The sequence below is a fragment of the Xenia sp. Carnegie-2017 genome, unplaced genomic scaffold (genome assembly GCF_021976095.1).
Source record: "Xenia sp. Carnegie-2017 unplaced genomic scaffold, XeniaSp_v1 HiC_scaffold_2, whole genome shotgun sequence".
In the NCBI taxonomy this organism is placed as follows: domain Eukaryota; kingdom Metazoa; phylum Cnidaria; class Anthozoa; order Malacalcyonacea; family Xeniidae; genus Xenia; species Xenia sp. Carnegie-2017.
The window spans coordinates 5,209,187-5,224,688 of record NW_025813482.1 but is presented as its reverse complement, the minus strand read 5'-3'; the positions used below and the strand labels follow the sequence as shown (position 1 = coordinate 5,224,688).

Sequence of the window (15,502 nt, the reverse complement as noted above, 5' to 3'; positions counted from 1 at the left end):
CTTCTAGAGGTAGATACAGAACTAACAAGAGGGCAGATTATGAACAATTTCAACCTAACATTACAAGAAGTGTATACTATGAACTAACTAATACAACAGAAATTATAAATATATGGTATTTGGGTTATCTTGATCAGCAAGTTTAAGCTTAACACAAAAAATAATTCCCACTTCTCAAACCTATTTAACATTATTTTCTCTACACATGTAAAATTTTAAGGTGTTCGTGGTCTGAGTTACCAAGGTGAAATTGCAATTGATGCAATCAGTATTAAATCAGGTATATGTTCTTTGAAAACACCAAAGCCAACATTACAATTGACCCAAACACCGACAAAACCTTCTCTGGTACAAACAGGTAATGCAAAAGTTAAGAAAAAAGAAATCCAATGATTATTTGAAAACAGTGAATAAATTTGGATATCTGTTTGCCAAAGTGTAATGGATTGCTTTGTCTTATTTTACTCGGATATAAGAACCATAATATAAATTTAAAATTTCAAAAAACCGAATATCACATGCAAAAAACTCAGCTCAGTTATTGATAAATTTGTTAGAAAAAGAGAAGAATGAAAACATACATTTCAATAAAAAACATTTTTGACTAATGACTTTGTCTTTTTACATCATTAGCAAACTGCAGTTTTGATAATGGAAATATCTGCAACTTTCGTTATGGAGCGAGAAATTTAATTGGACAGTTTACAGAGGTTCTACACCTAGTTGGAATACAGGTCCCAGCAATGACACAAGTGGAACTGGTATAAAAAAGTTATTTTATCACTTAGTCATTTTCAATCACAACTTAATTGCGCATCTCGATAACTACCAACTGAAACTCATAAATGTTTACAAATTCATTTAATTTATTCATGTCCTACAAATTTAATTTAATTCTATACGATTAATATTCGTAATCTTTCTGTTTTAGGTTACTATCTCTACATTGAAACATCAAGTCCACGTCAATACGGAGATAAAGCAACTATTTTAACACCATACTTAAGTGGTGAACAATGTGTGAAGTTCGCCTATCATATGTACGGTAGAAATATTGGTTCTGTTAACATTTATGCTGGTAGTCAAATGATTTTTAACCAATCAGGAAATCAAGAAGATATTTAGGTGTTTGTGGAACAATTCATTCATTTAAATGGAAGTTATATGGTAAGGACATTGATTTTGTACGTGCAACAACTATATTTTTAAAATCAATGTTGGGTATTGTGTGTTGGAGTATCGTGCGTTTGGAATTTTGCGTTCTAGTATAATAAGATATGTTGCAAGATACAAGGTGGTATGATACAAGCTATGTTGCAAGCAGAGTGTTCAAGAAAGAGATAAACCTAAATAATAGCATGCATGTCAATGTGAATGGTTTGAACCCGGGAGTATCGTTACATGCTTGTAAATATAGATCGTCCAGGTTGGTATAGTCCTGAGAAGGATCCGGATCTACATTTACAAACATACAGCATGTCTTGCATGTGCGGAGAAAATGCTGTTGCGTGCGTTGTAAGTATCATCAACTTTGTATCTATGTTTAAACCAAAAGTTAATACATAATTTGCATTTTGCAGCTCATGAAGATTACAACTAAAAATTGTGTTTCTTTTGCCAGTGTGAATGATTTATTAATTGCATGACACGCAGACTGGTCTCTTACTAAGTGTTTTCTTGATAATCTGGCAATAAGAGTTTCCATTATTAAAACGAGAGGTCACAGCTCTTTAAGCCTATTATTCAATTCTCTTCTTCACGTATAGGTAAAATTTGAAGGAGTTCGTGGTCTTAGTTACCAAGGCGACATTGCTATTGACGCAATTAGTTTTAAACCGGGCAGATGCTCTTCAAAAACACCTAAGCCAACGACAGCAACAACAAAAAAACCGGCAACCTCATTGGCAGAGACAGGTATGATAAAAGAAAAAATTACATAAAAATGAACTTAATTTATGCATGTAATAATTTAAAATATGAGTAGTCTTATAAAGGCCTGTATAAATAGTGTAATTTTAATTGTTTTACAGTTCAATGCAATTTTGACAATGGTACGATGTGCTTATTTATAAACGCAAAGAATGATGAATTTGATTGGACATTGCAAAATGGAAAAACAGCAAGTGACAATACTGGACCTTTAGCAGATGTGTCTGGATACGGTGCGTTGACTAATAATTTACAATCGAGTTTGACTTAAAATATAAGATTTATTGAAACTGAAAAATTCTTCCGTAGATCTAACTTCGCTGTTTTAAAAAGTGCGTTAATATTACAAGGCAAGCATCGATTTCGCTGAAGTAGCGAGCTTTGATGGGCTCAAAAACAATTTTGATGTTCTTATTTTTACAAAATAAACTAAAAATTTCCTAAATGAAACAACAAAAGTTTTGTAGAACACCAAGAGGGAAATAAAAATGCATGTGGGAATGCGAGTAGGAGGTAGAACACTTGGAAAGTGAGCGGTTTTCTTATGAGTTCTACGTTTCTATTATACGTAAGCATTTCAAATATTGCACCTTTATCTAATATTTCTTCGCGTTGTAACTATTACAAGGTAAAATTTACAAGGCATTTACGAGCTAAATCATACGAGATTGTCATGCACAATGAGCGACGTAATGACGTGTATTAAATACGAAAATTTTCATAAAAAATAAAATTCACAGTTTGTATCAACTTCATTCAGGTTTTATCCTCGGTCGATAATAACAAACGTCGGCTTGAGCATATCCTTAAACTTCATAAAACATACAATCTCTTTTAAAAATTGTCCATTAAACATGCTATAAATATTACAGGTTACTACATCTATAGTGAAGCATCAAACCCTAGAAAAAAGGGCGATAAAGCAAATCTTGTTAGTCCAAAGCTCAAGAGTGGTCAGTGGTGTTTAACATTCTCCTACCATATGTTTGGTAGTGATATTGGAAAACTAAATGTTCATAATGACAACATGGGTGATTGGCAAACGATTTTTACGAAATCTGGTAATCAAGGAAACCAATGGAAAAGAGCAGAAATTGACGTAAATCTTCTAAACAGCTCTTCTGTAAGTAAATTATAACATTGAAACTTGATATGGAACCAAATCAAATAACTCATTTCTGTCCTCCTCAATTCCCTATTTGAGCAACTCAACAAACGGATCCTTTTTAATCTTCAGCAGGCGATGCATAAATTTTAATTATTTGTATACATACGCAAATTTCCCTATTTGTTTTGCTAGTGGCACAAAATTTGATTATAGTGATGGCCCTAACTAATGTCAAATTTGATTGCAGTGAAAATCTTTCGATCTTGGAAACACATCAAAATGTACCTATTAATGAAGTGTAAAATACCTTCCCATAAAAAAAGTTTTAAATAAATTTTCCAAGAAAATATTGCGATAAGTTCCAGGAAAAATGCTATTTACATACGCATCTACAACATTTTATGTTTGCTTACAACTAGAAACACGAAAATAATTATAAAGTAACAAATTAAATGTGCTTGTAATTTTCCCATAGTTTGAAAACTTTTTTACTTAAGATAATATTTAGCACCACGCGAGGAAATGGTTGGCAAGGAGACATTGCTTTGGATGAGATCTCTTTAATTTATATCAAATGCCCAACTACGCCAACACTTCCACCAGGATCATGTGGACAAAAAGGACCAGGTCTAAGTGACATAGCCAAGATCGTCGGAGGCCAAAACGCCCGTCCGGGTGAATGGCCATGGCAGGTCGCTCTTGTGAAAAAAAACTTCTTGACCTGCTGTGGCGCTTTGGTATCCAATCAGTACATTATCACAGCAGCTCACTGTGTCAAGGCTTCTGATTGGAGTCGAGTAAAGGTGATTTTGTTTCAACGGTGCATAAATATTTATGAACTTTCATTGTAATGTGACACGGGACAACTGCTTTTCTCAGCTCTTAATAACTCAATAATTGGAAGTATGTCGATTTTATACTATATTTGAAAGCATTCAGTCCTCTTTACCAATGAATTATGACAGTTTTTATGTCTATAGGTAAGACTAGGGGAGCACAACACATACTTTCGAGAAAGACATGAACACGACATGGACATAATGACAAATGGAATCACAATTCATCCTCAGTACAGCAAAACAACATTGGATTATGATATTGCAATTATTAAACTGAAGAAATCAGTTAGTTTCACAACAAAAATAAAACCCGTCTGCCTAAATACAGGAATCGATTTTACAGGTAAGAAAAGAAAATAATACTTTAAAGTTGTTGCTTTAACAAGTTACAAAAATGCTCAATTGACTGTTAATGGTCTCGTCTCATAACTCTCTGTTTTATACTAAGTGAGAAATAGAACAAATATTATCGCCTCACTGAACATTTAACCATTAAAAAGATTTTCTGAAACCCACGTTAGTACAGATATGAATGCAAGTAATTCAAAGTTTAATTCAAGTCTCTTTGCCCAAGAAAACGTACCTATACTATAGAAATCACACAAGTTAATACACTTACTATGTACTGGTGTTATGCAAACAGGACAAAGATGTTACATTACTGGTTGGGGAAAACTTCGAAGTGGAGGATCGACACCAAAGATCTTGCAAGAAGCTCAAGTTCCCATTGTGACAATAGAAGAATGCAAAAGAATTTACAAAAGCAAGATAACAGATAGAATGTTATGTGCAGGACTTGCCAATGGAGGTGTTGACACATGTGCGGGAGACAGTGGAGGTATGAAAGTACATAACAACATAAATCTATTTGCATTGTGGAATTGACAAAAACCATTGCATTATCGGCAACGTTTCAAACTTAATTTGAAAATGACATGGAATACTAGTAAAACACAATATATCGTTGTCTTTAAAGGTCCACTGGTCTGTGAGCACCGTGATGGTTCATGGTATCTAACTGGTATCACTAGCTGGGGACGAGGTTGCGCTAAATATTACGGAGTCTACACTCATGTTGCTAATCTTTATTCCTGGATTACACAAATTACTGGACTTTAGACTCCTTTAATTTGAATAACTTTAAATGGTAAAAGATCTACACTTTAAGCAAAGACGAATATCAAACTGCAATTAAAAAACGTTGAACAAAATTAATGTGATTTATTTCTATTACAATTGTGCTTTTTGGTTAATAATAATAATATTTATGAAGTATATGAATTATTTGCAGAATTTTCTGTATTTTCTGTAATATATATTAATATATCTGGAACACGTGGTCATCACTAATTTAAGTTTTTTGCCATTTGTTTTATCATTTTGTACAATTTTCTATCAAAAAATATGAATAATTTAATATGAAGGTTTGTGATATGGTCATTCAAACAATGATGAACATATTGTGCGTTAAGATTTATCAAACGTTCAAACCAATCAAAAACCTGATCATACTGGTAAATACCAACACTTGCGTTTATGAAAAACCATTTCGTTAGAATCATTACTTGTATGCACTAGGGTAACTGTTATATTTTTTCAAAAATTGAAGCTATACATAATACAGTACTTTATGGTTCATCGCTCGCGTCATTTTTTCATCACTTTTCTGATTTATACAGCGTTGCTATATTTTTGAAAAAAACGGTATGTAATTCCCAGTATCTATTTAAGGTCTTTCAGTTCTTTGTGAACTGATTAGCTTGGTGATGTGCTTTTGATAACTCAATAGTATAAGCACTACAAAATACATTACTGGAACCATGCAATCCTCCAGCCTTACTGACTTTAAACCTATTTTATAAAAAGGGCAAAAATTAAAAGTGCTGGTTTGGGGAAAATTTCAAATGGGCCCAGAAAAGGTCAACACTTAAGGTCTAGCAGGAAGTTTGAATTCCCATTTTGACTACATAGAAATCCAGAAGTCATATGAAAGCATTGCAGACAGAATGATTTGTGACTATTTTAATTGTTGTTGACAATAAGAACACAAATTGAGCTAAGATAAATAAAACTCGAAATGAAGAAATGACTTTACTTTAGGTTACCTTAACTTAACAGGGTGAAATAATATTATCAAGTATCAAGTGAACAATCCTTGATATAGAGTGAACGTTTTTCCATACATTGATTTTACATGATTTATCCTGTTGATCAATGAACCGAAAGCAGTTATTTAGCATTTTTGAGCTGTGAAGGGTGACCAAGGTTATATTACTGATAAGTCTGCCATATATGCCAAAATCTGTACAAACATGTGAATAAGCAAGTTAGAGACCCTGCTGTTAGCAAACACCCACGTAAACATAAAATTAAAGATCACTTGATTGTCTCAAAAAATGTTTCTCTGCTGTAAGTGTTGGAAAAAATGGAACTTTCTATGTATGGGGTAATTCTGGTGAACGTAGCCCAAATAACGAAAACTACTTTTGCATTACTTTAATGTCGACAATGCTATCAAGGAGACATTAATTAACATGTTGAAGATTTTTAAGTCTATGTCAAAATTGTCTAAGGCAATTGTTTAAGTTTTTCGTCTGCATTAAAAATAAAAATTTTTGCACTACATGCAATGACTATCAATTATAAATCAAAAATAGAATTTTCAAGTAATGCATTTGCTTTTACACATGACTACCTCCCTGTTTCACATTGTTTAACTGGAAAACAGCAGGATATTTATGTCAAATAAATTTTGTAATAATATTTTTGTTGATGGTAGTATAATGTGGCTATACATGCTTTTTAAATTTGCCAGCAGCGTGGCGTGCGTAAATGCAGAATTTGGCTTGACTTTGTTGTGATTTAGCTTTTATTTTTATATGTACAAATTAACTTCCTCCTTGATTAAGTTCTCACCACAGTCCTTTTACTCCAATTAGTTACTAACTCTACAATGACCTAAGAACACATATTGAGCTAGAATAAATAAAACTCGAAATGAAGAAATGACTTTACTTTAGGTTACCTTAACTTAACAGGGTGAAATAATATTCTCAAGTATCAAGTGAACAATCCTTGATATCGAGTGAACGTTTTTCCACACATTGATTTTACATGATTTATCCTGTTTTTGCAAGCTGAAAACTTTTTGAGCCTTGAGGCCAGGATTGAAACTAGAGTTGATCAATGAACCGAAAGCAGTTATTTAGCATTTTTGAGCTGTGAAGTGTGACCAAGGTTATATTGCTGATAAGTCTGCCATATATGCCAAAATCTGTACAAACATGTAAATAAGCATGTTAGAGACCCTGCTGTTGGAAAAAGCCTACGTCAACATAAAATTAGGGATCACTTGATTGTCTCAAAAAATGTTTCTCTGCTTTAAGCGTTGGAAAAATGGGACTGTCTAAATATGTAGTGATTCTGGTGAACGTAGCTCGAATAAAGAAAACTACATTTGCACTACTTTAATGTCGACAATGCTATCAAGGAGACATTAATTAACATGTTGAAGATTTTTAAAAAAATATAAGTCAAAATTGTTTAAAGCAAATTGGGTTAAGAATAATAATTTTTGCATTATTATAAGAAAAAATTAAAAATCGAAAATAGAATTTTAAAGTGTTGTATCATAAATGTTGTATAGGTAGAATTTTCAAGTGTTTTTGGAAACATGACAATCTTATGGTTTCACGTCGCTTTCCTTTAACTGGAAAACAGCAGGATATTTATGTAGTAGTAATTGTAGAATTTATGTAGTATTAAGAGTATCTACAATTTCTTTTATGTTTTTTTTATATTTCACAAAAGGAAAGTAACAATTATAGAATGAAGATTTATACAAACTGTTTATTTACAAACTTATTTGTTTGAACTTTTTTTGCAAGTTGTTAACTTTTCATATTTATTGAAGAGTGACTTTTCAGTGTTCAAAGAAAGGAAAAGAAAAGTGTTGCCGTTTATAATATAATCAAAAAACAAAATTATTTCTCGATGGTTATTTCTTTCTTACTTTACATTTCCTGTATTGTACAGATAAGTAGCAGTTCCTCAACAAAACAATGACAACATAGTTCTTAGAATTTAAAGTTCCGCTTACGCACCTTGAAGCGTGCAATAAACGCATGCTGGATCATACACATCTCACATGAAACTCATAAGTTTATCATAAGAGTATCATAGAGCAGAATTATGCATATATTTTCCCTCGATTAATATGATTGCACCATTTCAAGCTGCACCATGGCACAAGTAACTTTTCTGGTGTGTCTACTTTTGATCAAACATTTCATACAAATTCAAGGTATGTATTTTTACATTATATTTGAAATAGAATAAAACTATATTGTTTTGTTTTAATAATGTTTAAAATCAAGAAATTAAAAAACTTCTGCTCCACGTATATATCTACTTCACTTAGATCCACTTTACAAAAGAGAAACTGTACACAGAACTTAGTTTGCAGCCTTTAAACCCCTTGGCTATTACGTATGATCCAAGAAATAATATTTTTTACCCAAACTGCCGTTGTTGCCCAGGCAAAGGTTTTTCATTGTTTTACATTTAAAAATTTTTATTGAATAAATTGTATTGTATTGAGATGAATATGTTTTAATTTACTTTTCAAGTTAATAATTTACTTTTAAACATTTCCATTTGTCATGCGCTCGAAAAACACTCAATTTATTCATTTATGTTCACAATGATATTAAAAACTCGTGTGCTGTGTCACGGTTTCATCTTAATCAAAGCAAGTAGGGTCGAGTCATACTAATTTTAATAAAAATTTCAATATCTTTGTGAAATTTCAAAGTCACGTTTTGAAAGAAATGAATATTAAAATACTGTCCTCGCAATACTAATGTGGCACTTACTTAAAATGCACTGCAAAAATAAACCTTGGCTGCAAAGTAACAATAATTTAAAACTACAAATGCTGATTACAAACAACTGACAAATTGATTAAATGTCGACTGAAGATAAATATTGTGTACGTAGAGCAAATTTCATACGAGATATATTTTCTTGGTAAAACAAGAAATTACGAAGTAACCATGTATAGTGTTATGTAAGCTTAGGTTTGAAAATTTATGCGATGCAGCAAATTGTTTGGAAATGAGGAAACATTTGTGTTCCTGTTTGCAGTCGCGCGAGTGGCACCACAGTGGTCCCATGCTGGGTGTAGATAAAAGGTTGATGGAGTAAAGTTGAAACCATTAAAATTCTGATCAACACATGCAGTTGTAGAATTACTGTGGCTAAAGTTTGTGTTGCTCAAATGATTGTGCTCTTTCTACGATGAGTACTATTACTGTTAGAGAAATATTTTTAACTTTGACATTGGTTTGCAATATAACATTATCAACATTTAAAAGTTCTTGTAATTACGGCTAAAAATTTTAGCAAACTGCAACTTTAATAAGGGAAACACCTGTAATTTTCAACATGGCAAAACATAAATATTTTTTGGGTGAAAATTGTTTTACCGATAAGCACTTTTGAAAGAGTTTAGCTGCTAAAAAGCAATTAAAATACAATGGGTTAAAATTTTTGCACATGTGTGTATTGTGTTACTGATATTGAAATCTCTTCTCATTAGTCTTTAGTCTAGGGTCAACTAAGTACAATTCGTGTGTTTTTCCAAAATTTTAAGTCTAAAACAACGGCTACTTTTTTAAGAAAGCGACACTTACGCACTTGACACTCACAAAGGCAACACTTACTGTCTTATAGGTATTATAGTTAATATAATTAACTTGTTTTTTTTTGTAGCTAATTAAGCCATCGATTTCGTCCCAGAATATTTTACATATTTTCTCTTGAAAATTATGTCAAGATAAAATTGAAATGATGAAATCATAGTTTTTATGGAAACTTTTTACAGTTATTTTATTTATTACAGTTTATTCAGTTATAAATATTTTGTCTTTTTCATTCATTGTGAAAAAAGTACCTATAAAAGACCAAAAATGATTTAGATAGTTTATATTTTTATACAACATATTTAATTGTGAAGATAAAGATTATGAATTTTATCAGAATATTTTAGAATTGAGATTTCTATATATTGTACCGTCTAAACTTGAAATCATATTTAAATAAAACTTGAAATTGCACCATCGATATATCTTCTTTTTGCCATTAGGTTTCAACTCTGTTAGACTTCTGTTAAACTCAACCTGTGTTAAAACAAATGGATCGTATCTATGTAATTGCAATGTTGGTTATTCTGGAAATGGAACAGTTTGTGAAGGTGAGTTATACAGTTGTACTTTTTGTAAGCATTACATAGATTTAAGTCAAATAAAGTCTTATGCAAAAACGTAAATTATTATTAGATATTGATGAATGTTCTCTGTCTATCGACAATTGTCATCAAAACTCAAACTGTATCAATATAAATGGATCGTATTTGTGTAAATGCAGTGTTGGTTATTCTGGAAATGGAACAGTTTGTAAAGGTGAGTTATATAGTTGTACTTTTGCAGACAGTGCATGGAAAACCAATGGAAAAAATTCGCTTGTTAATAGCTAAACAAACTATTTATATTAATTAAATAAATAACGCCTAGTCTAAATAATTTTTAGACTCAATAGAGTCAAATAATGTCCAATTATTCCAATACTTTACGCTGTAGGTACTTACGTGTGAGTTTTTTTATTAACATAGTTAAGTTGTGTTTTTTTGTAGCTAATGTAAACCATCAATTTTATCCCAGAATGTTTTATTGAATTTTCTTTTGCAAATGATGTCAAGATAAAATTGATGTAGCATGAAAGCTATTTCTTGAAAGCATTTGTTCTCTTAAATATGCCACTTCTGGTGCTGAGTCATTTTCTTCTGAGCTCAAAATCCCACAAAGATAAAAATTTTGCCATAGTTATAAAATTGGAAATGTTCTTAAAAACAATTTAACTATCTAAAGAAGTCATTTTCCTGACCCTGATGTAAGCACTTTAAAGCTTATTATGAAATGCGTTGAACAGCCATGATAAAGACGAAACGTTAGTCCTATGATAAAAAGAAATACACATTTCTTATTATTATGGCTGTTCAATACACATTTTATATTTGGTTTTAAAATTTATATTATTTTTACAAATGTAGATACATTTCTGCGTAGAATAGTTAGCAGACCGAGCGCATGTTAGTTATTAGCTAAAAACATGGAAATGAAAGTGGTGATATCAAAGCTAGACAACATTTTTTTTAAAAATGTAAAGAAAGGGAAAAAATAAAAAATTTAGCTTAAAAGCTTGCATTGTAGGAGTATAAAAGATCAGGCTGGCGTTGCCACTTTTCAGTTATTTATTTCAGAAAAAAACTGACAATAATTTAAAGAATTATAGTCAATAACATTTCGCTTTTTTTATGTTATTTAAATCTACGTAAGTTCTAACTATGAGTTTTGTCTGAGAATATTTTACTTGAACTCTTTTCAAAATGATGCACGTCAACTGGTTTGAAATCTCGAGGCTATAAATTGAAACCCAAATTTTGTTCGAAGCAAACGATTCAGTCATTTTATAAATTTTACGCTAACTTATTTTATTGTCAAGATAAAGACTAGGAATTTATTGGTTGTCCGTGTGTTTAGACATCAACGAATGTTCTTTTTCTATTGATAACTGTCATCAAAATGCAACGTGCATCAACACAATTGGATCCTTTACATGTAAATGTAACCCAGGATATTTTGGAAATGGAACAATGTGTACAAGTAAGAAAAATATATTTTGACTTATAATTGACATGAAATAAGCAGAAAAAATTACAACAATATACAATTACATAACCTATATATATATGTTTTTATTCATTAAATCCCCTGAAGAGTGAGCAATCACGAAACAGGCTTGTCGGGATGAATCTGTAGTTTTGTGATTTTTCTCAACACCACTACACATATTTACGCTCTGCTCTCGGGCATCGAGCACTGTTTTATACGGAAAATCATAAATTATAAACTTCCTATATATATATATATATATATATATAAATTGGTAACCCAGGCATATTATGATAATGATAAGGATTCTCTGGATTTGTTTTAAATTTTTATTAAGCTTTCAACTCGGTGCTTCGAGTCTTCGTCAGAATGTAAGAATATATTATTTACAAAGATTTTGTAGGCGTTTGGAGCGTCTGATTGGTTGGTTAGTAGTTGAGTTGATATTATTGGATGGTATAATATGCGTTGTCGTGGTTTCGGGTGTGTGGATTGTCTTAATGAAATTAGAGTGTTTTATTTTAGTCGTTGTGTTATTAGTTTGTTGTTTTGGTTTTGTCTTTAGTTGTGAATAGATGATGGGGATGTCAATATGTCTGTTTATTGTGTTCTTGTCTTTGCTGTACCATGCCTCTTTGAATTCTCGTGCGTGTTTTGTCTGTGCGCGTCCAAGAAGTTGTGTTTTTGTCCAGTCAAATGTGTGGTTGGTATCGTAGGTATGTTCTGCTGGTAGTGATTTTGGGTCGCGTAGTTTGATGGCATTTTTGTGTTCAGTGAGTCTTGTTTCAATTTTCTTGGATGTTTGTCCTATGTACTGTTTGGGGCAATCTTTACATGGTATCATGTAGACCGCGTTGGTTGCGTCAAATGTCGTTGTTCGGTCTTTATGTTTAGTGAAGTATGATTTGAGTTTGTGTGTTGGTTTATGTGCGATGTTTATTTTGAATGGTCGGAGTAGTCTTGATGTCATTTCTGATGTTCCCTTTATATATGGTAATGCTACTATTTTTACTGGTTCGTCTGTATCTTCGTTAGGTTTTTCAGTTTGTGGTTTCTTGTGTATTTTGTTTAATACTTTGTTGATAAAGTTTCATGGGTAATTGTTGTTTATGAATGTGGAGTATAAGTAGTTGCGTTCATTCTTCTTGGCTTCTTCTGTATTGCAGTGAGTTTTAATCCTGTTAAAGAGAGTTCGTATGCAACTAATTTTGTGTTGTGTTGGGTGATTGCTGTTAAAGTTGAGTATTTGGTCTGTGTGTGTATTTTTGCGGAAAACTTGCGTGCTTAATGTGCCGTCATGTGATCTGGTAAGTAGAATATCTAGGAAGGTAAGTTGTTTGTTCTGTTTTTTGTCCATGGTGAAGGTTATGTTCTGTGTGGTTTTGTTTATTGTGTGTAGAATGTGTTCTGTTTTGTCTTTTTCGACAATAGCAAAGATGTCGTCAACAAATCTTCTCCATAGTCTGATGTGTGTGTTGTTGGTGACTGACTGCTTTTCAAGGTGTTGCATAACAGCTTCTGCAAGGAAGGTGGATAAAGGAGAACCCATTGGTGTTCCTGAACCCATTGCAGAATAATCGCAATAATATCAACTCAACTACTAACCAACCAATCAGACGCTCCAAACGCCTACAAAATCTTTGTAAATAATATATTCTTACATTCTGACGAAGGCTCGAAGCACCGAGTTGAAAGCTTAATAAAAAGCAAAAAGTTTTTGTGTATTTTGTTCTTCTCATCAATATATATATTTTATATATATATATAATAGACAACCCACCACCAGTCAGACTTCAGGGACCGAGAAGTTCAAATGGAACTGGTCGTGTGGAAGTATACTATAATGGAGAGTGGGGAACAATTTGTGATGATAGCTGGGATTTAAGAGATGCTGAAGTTATTTGTCGTCAACTTGGTTATGACTATGCTGTCAGGGCTTTAAAAGGAAGTAATGTTCCTGATGGCAGTGGACGAATATGGTTGGATGATGTTCGTTGTGTTGGAAATGAAAGTAATATTTCAAGTTGTTCACATAGAGGATGGGGATCCCATAATTGTGGACATCATGAAGATGCTGGTGTACAATGTTCAGGTTTGTATGTGCATGCTTTATCTTTTTATACAAAGATGATAAGCTGGATTATTTGGGGGATACTCGATGATTAATTTAAATATTTAATATGATTTTATCATAAAGTAAATGGTTTGAACCCGGGAGTATCGTTACATGTTTGTAGATGTAGATTGTCCAGGTTAGTATAGTCCTGAGAAGGACTGTTTTTGTTGTTGTTGACTGATGTTTGTTGACAACCTTAGCGGTAGTCATATTCAGAGTCAAATGACTGCCGCTAAGGTTGTCGAAACGTCTGTCAACAACAACAAAAACAGTCCTTCTCAGGACTATACTAACCTGGACGATCTACATCTACAAACATGTAATGATTTTATCATATTGAAACAGATATTGACAAATGCCTGAAGAAAAACGCAGCTTCGGTTTAGATTAAAATTTCTTAAAGGTTTAAAAGGAGCAATTCCAAATTCACACAACAAAGTAATTACTTTTAATTCAACCCTTTCTTCCACCGAAAATTTAAAACTGAGAATGTCTTTATGTCTTGTATTGGGGTGTTGTCTATCTTCAAAAATGCATTTTTACATTCGTTTTCTCAATGACCGTTTGAGTTTAGTTAATAACATGCCTAGAGAGCACAGGAAATGTATTTTTCAATAAATAAAAAGACAATTATTTTAAAAATACCTTAAAGAGATTCCCACTGGGTGAAAGAACGGTCAATGTGAACAATTTGTTTTTATTTCCTTATATGAATAAAGTAAGTAACGCCTGGTCTAAATAAACAATTTAGGGAATCATAAGAGTCAAATACGTCTAATTATTCCTAGACTTTTTGATATTTGTACTTATGTAAGTTTTTTCCTAAGTATAATTAAGTTCTGTCATCAATTATAAAACATTCAATTTCGTCCCAGAATATTTTACAATATGATCCAACCACAATTGGATCCTCTATTTGTTTACATGTAACTCAGACAATTTTAGAATTGAGATTTCTATAGATCGCACTATCTATATATTTTCTTTTTTATCAGTTGTCAACTCTGTTAGACTTCGAGGACCAAAACGTTCTAGTGGCAGAGGTCGTGTGGAAGTATTTTACAATGGAGAATGGGGAACAATTTGTGATGATAGCTGGGATATAAAAGATGCAAAAGTTGTTTGTCGTCAACTTGGTTATAAGTATGCTGTCAGTGCTTTACAAGGAGGTAATGTTCCTGATGGCAGTGGAAGAATATGGTTGGATGATGTTCGTTGTGTAGGAAATGAAAATAATATTTCAAGTTGTTCACATAGAGGTTGGGGATCACATAATTGTGGACATCATAAAGATGCTGGTGTAAAATGTTCAGGTTTGTATGTACATAATTGGAAATAAATTCAACACAGATAATAAACTGGATTATTTGGTGGAGGGTCGTCAAAGAAAAAATCTAAACACTTAAAATGATTTTATGTTATTCAACAAATATTGACGAACGCCTCAATAATAAACATAACTGCAGATTTAGGATAACTAAATAAACATAACTTGTTTCATGATGGCACATGAAAAGATTAGCTAATACCGAAGCTAGAAGGCAGCCCATAGATTAAACTTTCCGTGGAAGGATGTGATAATCTTTATTATCAGTTTTGTAACGATAGTCTACATTCATCACAAATTTTTGAAGCTGTAGCTTATGAAGCACCGTTTAAATTAAAAAATATTTTTGCAGGTTTAAAAGGAGCATCTCCAAATTTACACTATAATGTAAATAATTTTTATTCGACGCTTTCTCCCAACGAACAATTTATTACGTATTTTACAAAGAATTTA

The 15,502-nt window shown here is 32.1% G+C and overlaps 2 protein-coding genes and 1 long non-coding RNA gene across 3 annotated transcripts in view; all 3 read left to right on the top strand.

Moving 5' to 3' along the window:
• LOC124440043 overlaps positions 1-15,502 on the top strand; it is a 116,968-nt gene that overhangs the window by 68,406 nt on the left and 33,060 nt on the right. The window lies entirely within an intron of this gene.
• Positions 247-1,028, top strand: LOC124440048. Its single transcript, XR_006946534.1, has 3 exons — positions 247-358; positions 634-761; positions 932-1,028. It is a non-coding gene; the product is annotated as an uncharacterized LOC124440048 (long non-coding RNA).
• Positions 1,082-5,209, top strand: LOC124440044 (transmembrane protease serine 9-like). Its single transcript, XM_046990370.1, has 8 exons — positions 1,082-1,167; positions 1,767-1,914; positions 2,031-2,162; positions 2,802-3,052; positions 3,535-3,840; positions 4,018-4,219; positions 4,520-4,714; positions 4,853-5,209. The coding sequence occupies exons 1-8, from the start codon at positions 1,165-1,167 to the stop codon at positions 4,993-4,995; spliced, it is 1,380 nt and encodes a 459-aa protein (XP_046846326.1). The 5' UTR covers positions 1,082-1,164; the 3' UTR covers positions 4,996-5,209.